The sequence below is a fragment of the Cheilinus undulatus genome, linkage group 4 (genome assembly GCF_018320785.1).
Source record: "Cheilinus undulatus linkage group 4, ASM1832078v1, whole genome shotgun sequence".
NCBI classification, from domain to species: Eukaryota; Metazoa; Chordata; class Actinopteri; order Labriformes; family Labridae; genus Cheilinus; species Cheilinus undulatus.
The window spans coordinates 36,090,603-36,108,836 of NC_054868.1; the positions used below are offsets into that span (position 1 = coordinate 36,090,603).

The 18,234-nt window shown below is 39.5% G+C and overlaps 2 protein-coding genes across 3 annotated transcripts in view; one reads left to right on the forward strand and one right to left on the reverse strand.

Moving 5' to 3' along the window:
* The window catches only part of tet2 (tet methylcytosine dioxygenase 2), a 37,976-nt gene extending 26,319 nt beyond the window's left edge, over positions 1 to 11,657 (forward strand). Inside the window, exons 2-10 of the mRNA XM_041784547.1 lie at positions 1,850 to 4,699; positions 4,778 to 4,868; positions 4,978 to 5,071; positions 5,167 to 5,375; positions 6,285 to 6,435; positions 6,541 to 6,630; positions 6,814 to 6,951; positions 7,095 to 7,449; positions 7,522 to 11,657. Of these exons, the coding sequence (XP_041640481.1) occupies positions 1,894 to 4,699; positions 4,778 to 4,868; positions 4,978 to 5,071; positions 5,167 to 5,375; positions 6,285 to 6,435; positions 6,541 to 6,630; positions 6,814 to 6,951; positions 7,095 to 7,449; positions 7,522 to 8,867 (5,280 nt within the window). The 5' untranslated portion in view covers positions 1,850 to 1,893 and the 3' untranslated portion in view covers positions 8,868 to 11,657. The remainder of the gene's footprint in view (positions 1 to 1,849; positions 4,700 to 4,777; positions 4,869 to 4,977; positions 5,072 to 5,166; positions 5,376 to 6,284; positions 6,436 to 6,540; positions 6,631 to 6,813; positions 6,952 to 7,094; positions 7,450 to 7,521) is intronic.
* A 100-nt stretch (positions 11,658 to 11,757) lies between these two features.
* ppa2 (inorganic pyrophosphatase 2) lies at positions 11,758 to 17,300 on the reverse strand. Of its 2 annotated transcripts, none has more exons than XM_041784550.1 (12): positions 17,073 to 17,300; positions 16,155 to 16,225; positions 16,018 to 16,062; positions 15,881 to 15,934; positions 14,988 to 15,107; positions 14,554 to 14,640; positions 14,346 to 14,472; positions 13,767 to 13,894; positions 13,560 to 13,645; positions 13,380 to 13,449; positions 13,227 to 13,266; positions 11,758 to 13,131 (listed from the first exon to the last, which is right to left on the reverse strand). In XM_041784550.1, exons 1-12 carry the CDS (start codon positions 17,260 to 17,262, stop codon positions 13,109 to 13,111), a joined length of 1,041 nt encoding a protein of 346 aa, XP_041640484.1. In that variant the 5' UTR covers positions 17,263 to 17,300; the 3' UTR covers positions 11,758 to 13,108. The 2 variants fall into 2 exon arrangements, with proteins under 2 accessions (XP_041640484.1, XP_041640483.1); XM_041784549.1 differs by having other exon boundaries at positions 16,140 to 16,225.
* Between the last annotated feature and the right edge of the window lie 934 nt (positions 17,301 to 18,234).

Below are 18,234 nucleotides of genomic sequence, written 5' to 3' on the forward strand. Positions count from 1 at the left end.
AAAACGTTGCTTTTTGGGAGGAAAATGAAGTCCAATTAACATGAGCAGGTTTTACAACACACTATATATGACTGAATTGACAATCATTTTATTCAGTTACTCCCTTCTGCAAAGCAGCTGAACAGCAGCTCAAACACTCTAACATTTAAAACTGAATCCAGACATCTATTGCTGCTCTTCAGCTGCCCATTCCTTTATTATCTGGAGGAGTGTGACATGTAATTATGATGGATTAGACTGCGGCTCTTTGTCCCTGCACACTGCAATTGTTTTGCAGATGCTGCGGATGTGACATGCATTAATAATTGAGGGAGGCAGACGAAAATCAATGTTGTACTGGAATCACTGGAGTCTGTTTGCTGTTGGCAGAGAGAGAGCAGGAAAGCACAAATGAAACCAGAGGCTTTGTTTGCTGCTTAACCCTGTGCTTAGATGTCATTTACCATGCATTACTTTGCATTACTTTATTAAACTGTTAGCTTTAAGTGGCTACATTTTCATTTACATTCAAAGAAAGTCTTAATGTTTGTTGATAATCTACTTATTGTGTCCTATTACTCTGTTGTAAAAAGAAGGTAACAGCAACAAACTCATCAGAGTAATAATTATGTACTTCAGTTTTGTCACCAATGGTGTTTTGAGGTTTGTATAGGTCTGTATCAGACTGGGGAAAAATATGTGGGTGATATTTTGTTCTGCATTCATTAGGGTTAGGACTTACATGTCACAAAGCTCACAATTCAAAAGATTCAAACATACAATTGTATTTGCATATTTGACATTACAGCTTGTGTAGGGTGAGGAATACCAAGACTGAACAGCTGACGAGCAGCCAACTCCTCCTCCTATCTACCATCTGGGACATTAACCTTCAATCCTATTGCCCTAAATCAACAATGGTTGTGCTTCCTTTTACATATTCATATATTCCTTTCAAACATTATGACCAACATGGTCATGGCCAACATTTATTCTTTACCAAAATTTGATGAACAGAGGCCAACATTTTTGTGGGGGATCAATCACACTTGTATTGAAAAAAGGAAAATTGCAGGTCAATTCATTTAAATCTAATATATCATCTGAGGCTATTTAAAGAGCAGTTAAGGTGGATCCATAAAGTTAAACAATGAATACTATTTGTAATGTGGGCAACAGTAAACATTTGCCCTTGTTTGATATTTTGAGATTTACTGTTTACATACATAACAGGAATTGAAGTTTTCATTGCAAGATGGGAACCTTCAACAGACAAAATACAGTGTTTAGCACTATTTTGAATGAAAATATGACTGACCTCTAGACCAGGGGTTACCAACATTTGTCCTCGTGGACTATCAGCAATCATCATGCAATAAACTCTGGTTCACATTTCTATCTCTTTGCTCACTCTCTGGTTGTTGTCTTTTGGGGGTGGTGACTGCAATGATACTGAGGATGAATTCAAGTCCATGATAGGATCCCTTTCAGATCACACACATTGCTATCCGGCTGACATGCATGACATCCATAGCTTTACTCAGTACTAGAGACCATGATAAAGTATCACAAGGTGCAGGGCCATGCAGGACCCAATAGTAAAACTAAAGAAAGACTAGAGTACATTAAATTTACTTGTTGAAGTCCAAGGTGATGCCTGGTTGTTCTCATTAAAATGTATAATATCCAAATGTATCTGATGTGCACAGAATTTGATTATCCAGCAAAAGAAAGGACACTTTTCCTTTTCTCTACTTGAATCTACATGTTTACAACCTATCCTGATCTCAATGCATCTTCAATTCATTCAGGTGTTGTTAAAAAACACTAGATGATACAAGATACTGATCTCAATCTTTCTGCCTTGCAGGACGGACAGAGGGCAGCCCTGTGGATGGACTCTGAGCAGGCCAGATGGAAACAGAAAAAGCCAGACATGAGACGGAAGAAAGTTTGATGTTAGCACAATTTGGCTCATCTCACATCTCTCACAAACTCCAGAATGGAGGCCAGTCTTCTGAGGGAGATTCTGGGGATACCGACTGGAACCATTACAAGCCCGGTGCAGGTACCAACTCCATGAAGAGGCAGAGGGAGACCTGTAACAGCCCTGCTTCAGTGCATGGGCTGTTCGATCAAGGATCCTACATCGTAAATGGAGATTTGATCAATGGAGAGTTGAAGAATGCACTAACTGAGCAGTCCTTACTGGTCCATCAATCCAAGAAACTCAAAGAAAATTCAGAGATTACAGGAAATGATGACTTAGGCTCCAGTTTGTTGGATAACTTTTCTGAGATGACAAAGATGGAATTTGAATGCAATACCCCACATATAGAGATTAAGTTAGACAAGAGAAATTACAATTTTCCTAATGGAGATATCTTTAGTTTACCAAGAAATAAACAAGTTCCAATTCAAAATGGTGCTGTTTCATCCCCCTCAACCATAGAAAGCACTCCAGGTGATCTTTTAGAGAAAACTTTATCCCAATATTATCCTGAGCAAGTATCAATTGCACCCCAAACGTCAAGGCCTCAGCTAGATGCTGTTAATGGTTCAACGACTAACAAACCACCTCATGAAGGTGCTCAACCCCCATCTTTAACCTCAAGGCTTCCCAATTCAGATCAGGACCCTGACTCACAGCAAGATGTGGGAACAAGCAATGTTGAAGGGGGCGACAATTATAACTCTGTAAACTATTTGGCGAATGGCTACTCTGACAATTTTGAAGCAGACCACCAGCACCCCCAACAGCATCAGCAGCAGCCACCATCTTACCCTGGTAAGGAGCTCCCTTTGGGTCATCTACCTGGCATGATCCCAACTAGAGCCAATGGCTCACAACATCAAAATGGCCAACAGTGCTATCAAGATGAGAAAAATCCCCAAGGTTTATATGAAAAGGAGGAACCAGGGAGTAGTCAGCATCAGCATCATGGCACTGGCAGGGGCCTTCAATATGGGAAAAAACCCAACACCTTAAGCCAAAATGGTGGAACCCCACATGGAGCTGACAGCATGGGGTCAATTGGGCCCAGTCACCAGCAGCTACATCACGCTGGATCAGAAAAGGGAATGGAGAACACATCTCAGCAGAGAGCCAACTTGTTATCTACTCCCCACCAGAACAACTGGATGGAGATGAACTCTTCAAATTCCCAGCAGACACCAGCAAGTGGCCCATCAACACAGGCACAGGAGCAGGGCATGTGGCGGGGCTTCCCTCAGTCTCAGTCAGAGAAGCAGACCGCTAACCCCCAGGTTCACTGCCAGGTGTTAGAGCAAAATCAGTTGCAAAGATTCCAGACACAGGGAGTTTACACAGAGAGCAGCCAGGGGTCCAACAGCTACCAGCAGCAACAGCAGGACCATCTCCCTGTCCAGACCCACTGTGTTACACCCCAGCACAACACTGCCCCTGAGTGGCAGCAATCAAACTCAAAAGTACCTCAAATGCAGCAGCCTGGATCCCAGGAGATGCCAGAGCAGAGAAATTTCCCCCAAAATCCGCAAATAGACAGCCGCTTCCACACCCAAATGCAGTCAGAGCACTTATGTGAAGATCCTGACCTGCGGGAAATACTGTCACCCGGGTTTTTTGCAACGCAGCAACAGCAGCAACAACAGCACTGTAATCTCCAGCGCCCCCTGTCCCAACCACCCCAATATGAAGGGCAGCAACTCAAGTCTCCCAATTATAGACCTCATAGTCAACCCCAGCCAGGTCAGCACCAGCTGAAACAGAACCCTCCTCTTGGAAATAATTCTACTCAGTCCAATAACCAACAAATGCAGCACAATGACCATGCAATGTTCACTTACAATAACACAACAGAGATGCAACAACTACAACAACAAAGGCATTATCCACCTAACTCAGGCACCAGTAACCTCAAGCCATTTCAACCACAGCGACCAAGCAACCACTGTCAACAGCCCAACCACATGGACATCTCACAGACTTCTACACAGCCACAGTCTCACTTACCACAAAGCATTTTGAACCAACAGGTATCAACACAGATGTATCCTAAAACTGAACAGCAGCTGAAGGGATCGTGCTCTCAGTTCCAAAGAGGAACTCGACTACCTCTGGGACCCCCAAGTCCTCATGGAGACTTTCAGCGACATGCAGCCCTGCGCATGCATTTGTTACAAAGACAAGAGCGCCACGGCCCTCCACATCCCCCTCATGCCCTCATTGACACTAAACATGGCTTAAGAGCCATAAAAATGGAGAATGGACCCAGATTTGAGGTGCCTGTTTCACAGCAGCATGATCAGCAATTAAGGACGCAAGATGCAGGCATAGGTGGGATGCAAATTAAGCAAGAGAATCAAGAATCTTTGTGCGAGCAAAGCAAGAGACCGGGAAACATCTTGGCATCTATGGAACAAAGCCTCAGGCAGTACCAGCTTTCACCTGTGTTTGAGAGGAAATCTCTCGTCATAAATTCATCAAATAAGGTCAAGGTGGAATCCTCTGGGCCTGTAACAATCCTGTCAACCAACACTGACCTGAATGGGGCAGAATTGTCTACAGCTCCTTTGGCCAATGTAGCACTAAAGAAACCCCCTGATTCGACCCCAAAGAAGGAACACCTGCTACAAAGCTTTATGGACTCTCCTATGAAGCTATTAGACACGCCTATAAAGAATCTATTGGATACCCCTTTGAAAACACAATACGAGATTGCATCATGCCACTGTGTTGGTGAGTATCATAATTTCAGTCTCTAATATTGCTCAGTTGGACTGTAAATATTTACATTTGCTCTTCTATGAAATTTAGAACAAATAAGTGAGAAGGATGAAGGCCCGTACTACACTCACTTGGGGTCAGCTCCGAACGTTGCCAGTATACGGGAAAAGATGGAGAAAAGGTCAACATTTATAGTTTGTAAATCTGATTTCTTAAAAAAATTACTGTTAAATAGCAACTGGGTACTAAATTACTCATGATAACTTTGAAGTTTGTCTTCTCCTTTGAAGGTCTGGTCTAACAGGTCGTGCCATCAGAATTGAAAAAGTAGTATACACTGGCAAGGAAGGGAAAAGTACACAAGGGTGTCCCATAGCCAAATGGGTGAGTCAATTTTTCATTGACTGCTTTTTATATGACCTCAGATGCCTCCATGTGCACAAGTTTATATATATATATATCTATATATTACGTTCCAGGTAATTCGACGAGCCAGCGTGGAGGAAAAGCTGCTGGTGTTGGTGCGTGAACGTTCTGGTCACACTTGTGACACAGCCTGCATCATTGTGGTAATTCTTGTGTGGGAGGGCATCCTTCCCAGCCTGGCCGACCGCCTCTACCTCGAACTCAGTGAAACTCTGAGAAAGCATGGAGCCCTCACCCAGAGACGATGTGCTCTCAATGAGGAGTAAGTAAAAATATCACAGGTTTTAACACGAGAACCAACAGGAATTTCTGTATACTTAAAACAGCCAGGAGGTAAAATCTACCCATTATTAGAGTGCATTTACTTAATGAAAAGTACTGATCAAGAACTGTTACTTAACCAGAGACGACTACCAACTCATTAACAACAGAAGGAAAACAGGATCACTGTGAGATGATGAACTGTCACGTCCAATATTATCTTAGGACTGATCACTCAGTCCTTGTACTTCACCAACATCAGATTTCTCTTCACTCAAAACACTGAGCAAACCCAATGGCATTTCACAATATAGATCTTTTTTCAGCCTGTAGAACCCATGCTGAAGGTTGATATATGACCTCTGATTAAGCAGTGCAGCCACAGAGAAAACATGTTTCGATAGCAACGTCTACAGGTTATCTAACAGAATAAAACAGAGGGAAAATCAATGGTTTTTGTGGGGACAGTTTCACCTGCATGGTGGTTTAAGGTATAAATGGCCATTTATAAAATCTGAATTCATGCAAAATATTTTTAACAATACCAGGGCTACATAAAAAGCATTTAGGACAAGTTCATCACTAACAGGCTTAAAATTGTATCAATATAAAGTTAGACACAATTGAAGAACATGCTCAGATAAATTTCACCTGATGACTGTTTTAGTGTAAAACTAGGCATCCTACTGATATTTTCCCCTTTAACAAAGGAGCAAATCACAATCAAGTTAATCCTGCTTTTTGTATAAAGGGAAATTTAATTATTTTAATTTTTCAGACCTACTTCTGATTTTGGATCACATCAAGAGACACGAATTTCTCACTGATTCTCAAACAAACAAAATAAAAGACACCAAAGTAACCTATTCACATATTTTTTCTTGGCTTGTTTTTTCGTTCTCTTCTTTAGGAGGACATGTGCATGTCAAGGGTTAGACACAGAGGCTTGTGGAGCCTCTTTCTCCTTTGGCTGCTCCTGGAGCATGTATTACAATGGCTGCAAATTTGCCCGCAGTAAAATGCCAAGAAAATTTAAGCTGCTGGGAGATGATATGAGAGAGGTAAGTAATGACGATTAGAGAAATCAATCTTAACGTGAACCATAGTAAGCTTTGTTAACGCCTAATTATTATACCAACTTGAAACTGCAAATCTTTGTCTTTCAGGAGGAGAAAATTGAGAGCAATTTCCAGAATCTGGCAACCTTATTGGCTCCCTTGTATAAAACTTTGGCACCAGAAGCATATGGAAACCAGGTTAGTTACATCAAAAACATCTTTACATTATTGAAGAAGTTTGTCCTGGTTCTTAAAATCCAAAATGATTTCTTAAATCAAGTGCAAGCTCAAAATGGTTTGAAAGCCCCAGTATACTAGAGCTGCAGCAGTTTTAAGAGATTCAGGAGTAACTAAAATTGCCTTATGTTTTGCTGGACACAGGTGGAACATGAACACAGGGCACCAGACTGTCGTCTAGGGCTCAAGGAGGGTCGACCCTTCTCTGGAGTGACTGCCTGTCTGGACTTCTGTGCTCATGCTCATAGAGATCTTCACAACATGCAGGGCGGCAGCACTGTGGTAAGCTTGATTTTGGATCTTTACATTTTTAAGGCTGACACTTCTGTTTTGTTTTGTTGTTCTAGGTATTTACAAAGCCAAGACATTTTTTTTTTAATGTAAAATTCGCAGGAAAAAGTATTAAGTCATGCTTTATTTAACAGGTTTGTACATTAACAAAGGAGGATAACAGAGAGATTGGGAAGATACCAGAGGATGAGCAGCTTCATGTACTGCCCCTCTATAAAGCTTCCAACACTGATGAATTTGGAAGTGAGGAGGGTCAGCAGGAGAAAATCAAATCAGGCGCCATCCAAGTCCTCAGTGCCTTCCGCCGCCAGGTGCGCATGCTTGCAGAACCTGCCAAATCTTGCCGACAGAAAAAGCTGGATGCTAAGAAGGCAGCTGCCAACAAGAATGCCATGTTGGACAACACTGATGATAAAGCAGAGAAGGCCCATCTGGCCAAGTCCAAAGCTGGCACTTACGATAATACCACTCAGAGCACTACTATGACAGGTAATTTGTGTATCTACAATATAGAATCTCTTGGTTGAAACAACTTGCTAACATAGTACATTTGTTTTCAAGGTATTATTCCAGGTGCTGTAGGAGCCACTCTACAGCCAGGTCAACGAACACACCCCTTTGGGGACCATCATCAGCAACAGCAGCACCAGAGTATTCTTCCTCCCTATCCTGGCTCGAAAAATACACCCAGGTACCCCACCTTCCCCAACCAACCTGGATCTTTTCCAAGCACTTCCAAGCCAGGAAGCATGTACCCCCCTCAGCCACCAACACCAGCCAGCCCTTACCCCTCCCCGCTCCATGTACCAAACTCCTACATGAATGGATCAAATCGCCCATACCCAGGATATCAGTCTAATGGAGGAATGCCCCTTGACAATTACCATCCATATTATGCTTCAAACCCAAAGCACCTCGACATGTATCAACAACAGCGGCCAGCCCTTTACACAGAGCAGCAGTACGGTGTACATAAACGTTACGAGGTCAATTATCCACCAAGGTACGGTGAGCCAGCTTTACAGGCCAATGGCTACAATGCCTGCAGCATGAGGCCAGTACACCCCATGAGACCTTTTCCTCCCTTTGGTCCCAGTGGAGCCCCTGATCCTCAGTTCATGGATCCCCTCTCAAGAGCACCCTCAGCCCATGGAGGTCTGGAGTACACAGCTGCTATGAACAAAGGTAACCAGTTTGGAGGATACCCAAATCCATACCTTTCTCAGAGCTCTCAAATCTTAACCCCAGGCCAAGATCCTTTCCATATGCATATCAAAACAGAGATGGGTGCACCACGCCCACAAATGCTTTCTGCGCAATTAAGTGGCGGGTGTTTAAACCCTGACACACAGTTGGGGTTAGGCATACCTAATGGTATCAAGCCAGAGCCTGGAACACCTCAGACACCCACAACCCCACAAAAGCCTGAGATGTGGTCAGACAATGAGCACAACTTCTTAGACCCTGAGATTGGTGGTGTGGCGGTGGCACCGACACATGGCTCAGTCCTTATCGAGTGTGCAAAACGGGAGCTCCATGCCACAACACCCCTTAAATATCCCAATCGCAACCATCCAACACGAATTTCCCTAGTCTTTTACCAGCACAAAAATATGAATGAAGCCAAGCATGGTTTGGCGCTGTGGGAAGCCAAAATGGCTGAAAAGGCTCGGGAGAAGGAAGAGGATGCAGAGAGGAACGGGGGTGAGGGGACACCTAGCAAGAGCAACAAGAAAGGGGTGAAGCGAGAGCACCAGGAATCATCAGAAACCACAGGAACACCTCCGTACAAGCGTTTTATTCAGGCACTTATGGAGGGCTCCTTGTCATGCACAACAAACACTTATGTCAGTTCATCTCCATACGCCTTCACAAAGGTCACAGGGCCTTACAGCCAGTTTGTGTAGAAAATATTCATGAAGAAGAAAAAAACTGAAGGGGGTATTTAAGACAAAGACCACAAGCACCACTGGCCTTGTCCATACACTCCTTTCTGTACGTTAGCCACAGTGATGCACAGGAACTTAAGATCAGACGAGAACGTCTTTCATCCTCTTAACAATCAAGCTTTACCAGTTGACTACTAGGGATGTACTTATTTCTTTGCAATTACATACTGTCAAAATCTCTGGTGCTTTCACTCTGACACACATGGACCTATTTTTTTAATGGAAACAAAGTTTCATTTTTGGTGGCTTTATTTTTCTTACAAAATTTTGGAGATGCCATCTTGGCACTGACTTTGTAAACATCAACATTTAAGGTGCTAAAATGAGTTTATATTTTCATTTATTCTATTTTAAATTAATGCCTTCACACTATTAACACAATTCACTCAAGGACTGACGGTTACTTGTTTCAACAGGACAGTAAAACATACAACTCTACTGTTAAATCATCAGCATAGGAATGATTTATGGCAAGTCAGTGTTTCTTCAAGCACTTTTAATAATCAAGTTAAATGATTTGGCAATACCTTTGAATTTGAAAAAGGTTTTACTGTGACCCTACAGAGATAATGTTTAATTTCAAAATATCAGTTAATGAAATGATGACATAGCGTTCATGCAAGAACAGTTTTTAAAACCATCAGTTCTGGTGCTTCTCTCACATAGTTCTCTCACTTTCTTATGTCATTTATACTGTAAATTGAGCCATTTTAATGGTGAATTTTTAACATTTTGAGGAAGAACAATGACAGTGGTGTTGATTTAGTTTTTTTCAAGGCTCACTTTTGTTGTCAGCGACTGTTTTTAATGTTCCTTACCTTAGGTTCAATGAACAAACCTGGACTGTGAATATTTCATGTAGTTTTTATGTCTGTGGTGCTTAGTTAATGTGCTTTTTCTACACTGAGGAACATAAAACAGGGTAAGCTCAGCGTCAGTTTCAGAGGGCAGCTGGCTTGCTGTGGGGTCTTTAATTATTGCAATCTAACTGTAAGATATAAAGATGAGATTTGTACAGTAAGTTAATTTCCCTTTTGGAATTACTGTTCTGGATTTTGTGTTGTAAAGAATGCTAACAGCCTATTTCATTGTATTTCTTTGGGTTTCAACTTCTTTTATATCATGAGGTGCTATACAACCCACTAGAAACATACAATGTGAGACTCTGGGCAATGAGAAAGCTTATAAATAATGTAAAGTACAGACCTGTCATATACCTCAAAAATATTTTGGCAATAGGATAAAAACATATTTTTTCTTCCTTTGTGTGTTACTTTTAAAGTGTTTATAACAGCTTAGCTTCAGGCCACCAAAAGGCATAAAAGTTCATTTCTTGCTTTCTAAACAATCCCGTAGAAAGTATTACTTGAACTTGAATCTTTGATGTTACTGTAAATTCAGGGACATTTTTAATGTCAATTTCAACTTTTTACATCCTCACTGACTGTTTTCATCTTGACATTTTCTCATTCAGGTGCTTGCCATTGCATCCTGAATCCACGTATCTTTTTCTATAGCTACTACACACAAAACTTCTGAGGAAAAAATAAAAAGAAACTGTCCCTCAACTTTTAATTTAAATTTAAGCCACTAGAAAGGTGGTGAACTTTTAAATGTAATTTTAAAATATATGCACTGAGTTGGTTAAAGGGAAATAATGATGACTAAATAAAAAGCAAAGTTTGCTTTAGCTATAAGGCAAGACCAGGGCAGCAAATAAGGTAATTGCACAATCTTGTGCCTGTTAATAGTTAAATTTATTTATAACCACTAAGCAATTGTAAAATTCATTTCCCTGCCCTTTTGATTTTTTGACGTGGTGTATAATTGAATGATTGTCATGTTGTAGTAACTTTCCCCCTTCATAATAATCTCAGTTTCTGAAAGCACTTCATTTCTTTTCAGGAAAAATTATGTAATAAAAAAATTGCAAAACATTTTATTTAAACAAATTGTAAATGTGTTAAAAATAAATTATGTCACATTGTACATACCAAGAACCTGTATTACAGTATTCTGTGATACAACTCATTCTTTCATGCTGATGCAGGTCCTTCTAATTGATCCGCAGCACCTCTAGCAGCGATTCTCATCATATCTTCAAATATCCCTCTGGCTCTTTCAGGTTTAAAAGAATGATCACGGTTAGATAATCCAGGAAGTCTTTGTAAAATTTGTGCTAACTTTCACAGCAATGTTTACAGTAATAGAATCATGTCCACTCAGACATTAGAGGTTCTAGTTTCTTTTTTACCTGTTCCAGTTTTGTAAAATAAATCTACAAAAAAAGTCAAATTTTGTTGTACAGAACCCAGCTAAGGTAGCAGGTCGTGGTTGAGAGAGGAGAGGTGTCTAAGATATAGCGGGTTTAAAAGCATAGCCATACTTGAAGATGCTTCGGAGTGTTTCTGAGTGAGTCAACATTACTTGAATGACTTTCTGGGCTTAACTTGTGCACTAAATGTGCTCAGCTCAAGAGGTTCAGCTAGCAGTTGATACACACTTGGTCTCTGCAGTTAGACACTAAAGGTATAAAAAAAGTGCAACTTTTTCCTGTTTTATTTTTAAGGCTTCCCTTGTTCTCCTGAAGTTTGGTTTGCTGCAAAAAAGGAATTAAGGATGGATATTAATACTGTAAGTATTGTAATGTACTGAATGCAGTTTATTTGAAAGCTGTTTATTATATCATTCCTGATATTGCTGAGATGTGGGTGTTTTTTTAATAAAATTTATATTTATTTAAAGCGATTTCATCTGGTGCTCCAAGTCAATAATCATGTCCCATTTCTGTGCATTGTTGAACGTATTTAAAGGGTTTCAAATGTGTACAAATGGAACTGTAAAGAAACAGTTTCACCTTGTTTTTTATTTGCCCATACAGGATAGAGTTCTTTATGACAAAATGTGTTTTTAATGGTCAGTTCAAACAGATTACAATCTTGAAAGAAAATTAAAGAATATTAGCATAACTTACAGTCTTATACAAAGGCTGACCTGGACACTGGCCCCAAAAATGCTAATCATAAAAGAAATATTTACAATTTAGTAGAAAGATGACCATTCTGGGGCCAGGTTACCATCTATTTGGGAGCCATGTTAAACACTTAATTGATTTTTTTATTGATAATGCCAGTTACAAACACTTTCACTTATGGTTCTTTGAGATCTCTAATGTCTCATACTGACCATGCACTGGCATTAAAACAGATGGCACATCAAACAACTCAGAAGGGGTCCTTTACAAAAATTAAATCCAGCTGCATGCAAAAAATGCATCTGCTTCCCATGTTGTCTGTGTAGTTTTTCATTGATCCAAGTCATGGTTATCCAAAAAATGATTTAAAAAAAGGCAACTGGGCTTGATCAAGGGTCTTGAAAATATTTCACCTCTCCTATGAAAGGCTTCTTCAGTTCTAAACTGACTGTAGTGCTGACTCCGGTCAGCAGCCTGAGGTGAAGCTCACCAACAGAACTGGCTGGGTCCCTGAAAGACCTCAAGAACAGGCTAGCATCCTGGCTAACAGTTACCTCATTGTGGACCTGAAAAGTTTGTTTAACTATTACTGGGTTCTGATGTTGGAATAATTTATTCTACTTTTTAACTCCTTTTCAACACTTTGTCCATCCATTTTTGCTTATCGCTTTTTGCTGTTTAAAACCTATTTTAGCTGTTTTTTGTCCTTTTTAACCAATTTAAGTCATTATACACCAATTTTTGTCATTTTTTAGCTACTTTTAACCCCTTTATGATGTGCTACACCCTTTAATGCCACTCTTTTGCCACTTAACCCCCATTTATGCCACTTTTCACCTATTTTCCAGTTTTTCCACTTTACACCCATTTTTGCCATACCTGTATTCTGCCGGCTCTTTTACCAGTTTTTACCAATTTCTGCTGCTTTTTGACAATTTTTAACCCTTTTCACAATTGAGTAATTATTTACCATTAAAGTTGTCTATTTTTCTTTCTTTTAATTTTCTGGCATCCTCGCGTTTGTGCACATCACTGCCTAGCGATGAAGTCAAACATTACTTTGAAAATGGTTTAGTTAAGTGTGCCCACCCCCCTTATGGGTGGCCTTGGGTGAAGCCTTTCACAGGAGAAGTGAAACATCTTCAAGAACCTTAACCAAGTCAATTTTCCCCCTTTTGATCAAGATTTGCATATTTCATACATCGAAAAGAATATCTTCAGGCCTTCAGACAAAATGCCACTTGTCCACTGTAAAAGAGAAGAATCATTTTCAACTATAAATCTCTAAAAAAAAATTCAAACACCACAAATTAAATTGTGCAGTTCTATCTTTGTTTACTTACCCTCTGGAGGCACAGGAAGTGCTCTGCCAAATGCAGGGGCCTAGAGTTTCAAAAATAACAAAATGTATGACAACCATCAAGTCTCATCCTAATACTATTCCAACTGCTATTTTTGCATCCGTCATGAAAACATTAATAAGTGGAAGTTCTTACCAACTTGACCAAACCACTGGCCTCTTCTGAACTGAAATTAAAAGGGCTCTCGCAGCAGGAGGTATTTTTGCTGAACAAACCAGAAAGTCATTGTTTTTTATCAGACTTACAGAGTCACTAATGTCTGTGTACAAATCACTCAATCATCACACAATTAATCATTTACTCGTAACAACTTACCAGTCAATCCCTCCACTGTTTGTCTGCTTCTGCACTAGTGCCCTCCAGTGCTCATGTGTGGATTTAATAATTTTAACTGCAAAGTCCTGCAAAAGGACAAAGGAGGTCAGAAAAGAGGACACTACTCTGTGTAATGAGATGCAAACTCTGACGACAAACTCATGTTTCATACATGTGCTCTATATGAAGCTCCAAATGTCTCAATACCTTGTCTTTGAATTGCCCATTGAATCCAAACTGGTTCTCAGGCTTTCCATCAGGCACTTTGTATTTCCTAAACCAGTCCACAGTAGCCTCTAAATGGCCAGGCCGGCTCCTGCGAACATCATCTATGTCTGAGAATCACAAAAATTAACAGAATAAGATAAATGGAACCATTTTTTCTGTACTTGTACTGAATAATATTACACTTATAGTTGCATAATCATTTCAACTCGAAAAGAAATTGCGTTGTTTTTTTCTTCTGAAAAAGCCAAAATAATTTAGAATGACAAAATAAAAATACATCATGTGTATCTAGGGCCTTCAGAATAGACAATGCTTTGGTAAGAAATGTTGAATGTAAACAAAACTATGTTGACAATAATAATTCTGGTTATGCGTTTTTGTTGCTAGTTTTCTGAAGGACTTTCAGACATTTTGTTCTTACTTTGACTCCTGAACACAGTCCAGAAAAATACTAATTTACGAGACTGTTTTCTTTACAAGATTACTAAACTGATTTTCCAGGGTATAAAGTGGATCTGTCAGTTTTTTCAGATAATATGATCCACGAGAAAAACCCACTATTAAGGCTTTTGGCATCTGGGTCCTCAGAGTTGATAGCAATGACCTTCCAGTCCATTTCTCCTTCATCAATCATAGCCAAAACACCAAGCACTTTCACTTGAATCACCTGACCTGGAGAACACACCTGACAAAGAAAGCAATAATATTTCAAAGTCAGAAAATGAACCAAAATGACACTTCATTGATAAATCTGCAGTTGTCTTACCAGAGAGCCAATCTCACAAACATCAATTGGATCATTATCACCGCAGCACTTTGTGTCTTCATCTGTGTGGTTTGGGTCCTCCCATGTCTTTTCCAAGGAAAAGTTAAAAAAAAAATGCAAGACATTAATTTTCCTGTCTACATCAAACATATGTAACTGTTGAAGGGGTTAAAGTAATTTATCAATGGTTTGAAAAGCTAAATGTTTCACTAGGATCAGCATACTGTTCACAGATGATAAACATTTATCTAAAAAAATGTACAGAGGGCATAAGCTCTGTAAGAGGTAGCCCAGGCTTGACTCTGACCTACAGCCCCACTCTGTCCCCCAGATTTTCCACTCTAACTACTGTTCTATCTCTTAAAAAGGCAATACAAACCCCAAAGATAAATCTATAAGAAGACTTATTTGCTTAGGTGCTGATGTTGCCTCACCTGTGGGAGTGCTCCATAGTTCCAAATGTAGCCTTTATGGGGAAATATGTTTGCAACATACCGAAGCTTTCCTTTCTTCACATCTTGTTTGATTGGGTTCATTGGTTCCTTTGTTGCAATCTGAAAATTAAAGCAATTTTGAAAGGTAAGCATTTATTTGTATATACATTAGATTTGATAAATTTGTCAATCAGAGGGCAAAAATTACATCTCTATGCCACAGAGAGCCTTAGCTTTTGACTTTTGCTAGCTACAAGAAAAGCAGATTCAGGCTACTTTTAAAGATTTAGATAGAAGTGCAGTTAAAACTTGTGATGTCAGTCATTAAACTCATTAAATAATACATAGAAAAGCTTCAGGATACTTCTATGCCTCATTCTTTGAACAAATAATATTAGTAGACTGAACTTGATTCCCCTGTTGGTGCATACCTGAAGTGGTATAATTCAAACATATCAATCTTCACTTAAGTCAGACTAGCATTCAAGGCTGATTTATACTTGAGTGCTTGATCTAGGCAGCAGCATACACCATGTTAACGTAGTCCTGGACCTATACAGAGGCATGTATCCATTGTAAACCCTGGTACTGGTCCGCTCTGTAGCAGGTTGCTGCCAGTCCTAAATATCTACAAGCATGTTCACTATGGTGTCAGATAAATGGCTGCAGACAATGAACAAATTGTCAAATCTAGTGGCATCTGAAAATATCATAGGTGGATTTCCTCATCCCTGTCTACAAGTGGCTAAATAAGCACAAAAATTTTACTGTCCTCTTCGTCAGCTGATTCATCAGCCATACATTCCTTCTCCCCTGATGTCTCCCTATTTCCTCTGATGCTATAGGCCAGGTATGATACTTAAGGCAAGGTGCTTCACCAATGGCCTTCTTACCTCCATTTTAGCATTTGACCAGCGAGGTACCTCCACTACCATGTTAAAAAGTACCTGAAAATACAAAAGGAAGGTGTAAATGCTTGGGTAAATGCTTTCAGCAAGTAAACCAGACATTAAATGTCTGAATGTGGTACCTCGCTCTCATTCTGCTTGGGTCTTTTAGCTGGCACGCCATTGTCCTGTTGAAAGATAATATAAAGAGGTGAACTGGTGGTTTACTTTTGTTTATAACAGCTAAATGAAGACAGGAACTTACCGTAGAAGAACTCACCTGGTCACCTGGTCTCTCTGCTAAAAGTGGAATGTCATGGAATGGTGAAATGTATTTTCCTTCCTTTGTTTCTGAGAAGTAACAAACGGATTGTTAGCAAGTAAAAACCCTAATAAACATAAATGTAGATTATACTGATGTTCTAAAAGGCTGTTATTACAAAAAAAGATGGCTTGAGCTTTGTTTTTCCTCTGTAGGACTGGGAGTTTATGTGCAGTTGTTTTCCACTGTATCACATTAAAATGACAAGTTAGTTGAATGCAAATCTAAATGGTCTTAACTCAGTAAATTTCAATTGTGCTACTTTATACATGGCAGAAATAGTAAAAATATTGCTTACAAGCTATAACAATAATATGCCTTTAGAAAAAGATGGCAGGACATTTTAATCTTACATTAAATGTTATGAAATTAACAAGTTTGCAGGAAAATTTTGAAAAAAAAATGCTGTTGTGCTGCATTATTATCGTCATAAACTAATTATGTATTATTAACAAGGACAGAAATGTCTCCATGCTTCCTTCTTCTAGTATCACATACAATACAATTCTAATGGGACTAGCCTGTTCTGATACATGTGAAAGACACGTATGAAATACCAGTTCTTCTTTTCATTGTTACACAACAGGAAGTAAATTAGACATTCAGTTAACTTCTGCCTAGCTTGCTGCTTGTATGGGCTGTTTCAACCTGCTAACCACAGGGGGTAATGCTTGGCCTGTTTTGACTTACTTGAAGGGTTAAGAGCAGAAAATGTCAAGACAATACTGAGCTCAAAGGTCAAACGTTTACCTTGACCTGGAGGTCGACTTGGAGGATAGTTACATGTGACTACAAGGGACACGTGGGTAGCCCCGTTATACCCAGAAATACAAGGGGGAATCATGGAGTCTTCAATGCTGTCAAGTGTAAACTTACTAAAATAAATCCGGTAGTCGGGAGAATTTGGCTGTCCTCTCTCCTCGGTTTGATAATGCATCGTTTTTCTGAGATAAAACAGATGAGGTGCGACTGTTGCTTGTGTGACGATTTTATTTCTAGGCGCAGAAAATGAGCCGAAAACTGTCGTCAGGCAGCCGAACGACGAGCGCAGCAGCATCGGTCTCATTATAGCCGCTTCTTCTTCTCTTTTTGGTTCCTGCTTCCCGTTTCCCACCGCCTCCGATTCGCACCAGGAAATGTGAAGTCCGCTCACGCGAGCGATGATTTCCGGCCAGCGGCTTTCAAATTAAAAGCCTCAAGAGGACAAAAGCTGTGGCTCGACTGTTTCTAAAAGCAAAGACAACCTTCATTACAGCTGATAAATATTGCCCCTTTGCACAGTAGTCATATAGAAACGCAGTTTGAGCGTCTTTGACTTTATTTTAGTAAAAAAAAGCTGCTATGTGTTTTTCATAGCTTAAAGTTTTGTTCAGTTTGGTGTATGATTTATTTGACATCTTTGTGTTAGGATCGGATTCATAATGCCTCTTTAGAAACCATACATGTACTTTTTAACAGTCCCTGGTTTATGCAGACATCAAATTAAGCATGTAATAGATATGACTAAAAGCATGCATCACTTCAATGACAAAGTAAAAGTGGCGTCTGAATGATACACACAAATGAATAAGGGTAAAATTGTTTAAAATCAATCTACAAGCTTCACTTTGATTAGGTTCAGATGAAAAACGCTGTAAGCTACCGTGGGTAAAAATGACTGATCAATAACCAAAGAAAAAGGACAGTAAAAAAATGAACCATAACAGATTTATCCCACTGTTAACAAAAGATCATTTAAAATAATGAATAAAAACTATTGTGAAATTATTTTACATGGAAATGGAAATGTAACATTTATAGCTTGAGAGTTGTTATATATTTTTTCAACAAGCTTTTATTGTGATACAGAGATTGTTGAAACCGGAAGTAGTTTTTTTCTATTTCGTTTCTCCAGCACTTTTATTGCATTCCTGCTGACCATGTGTAGTATTTCTATTTTACTGCCACCTAGCTTAACAATCTGTATCAATGAAATACAACACAAATATACACGTTTTCGTCGTACCTAAGTCATCTTTAAAAAAATCTTAATAAAATC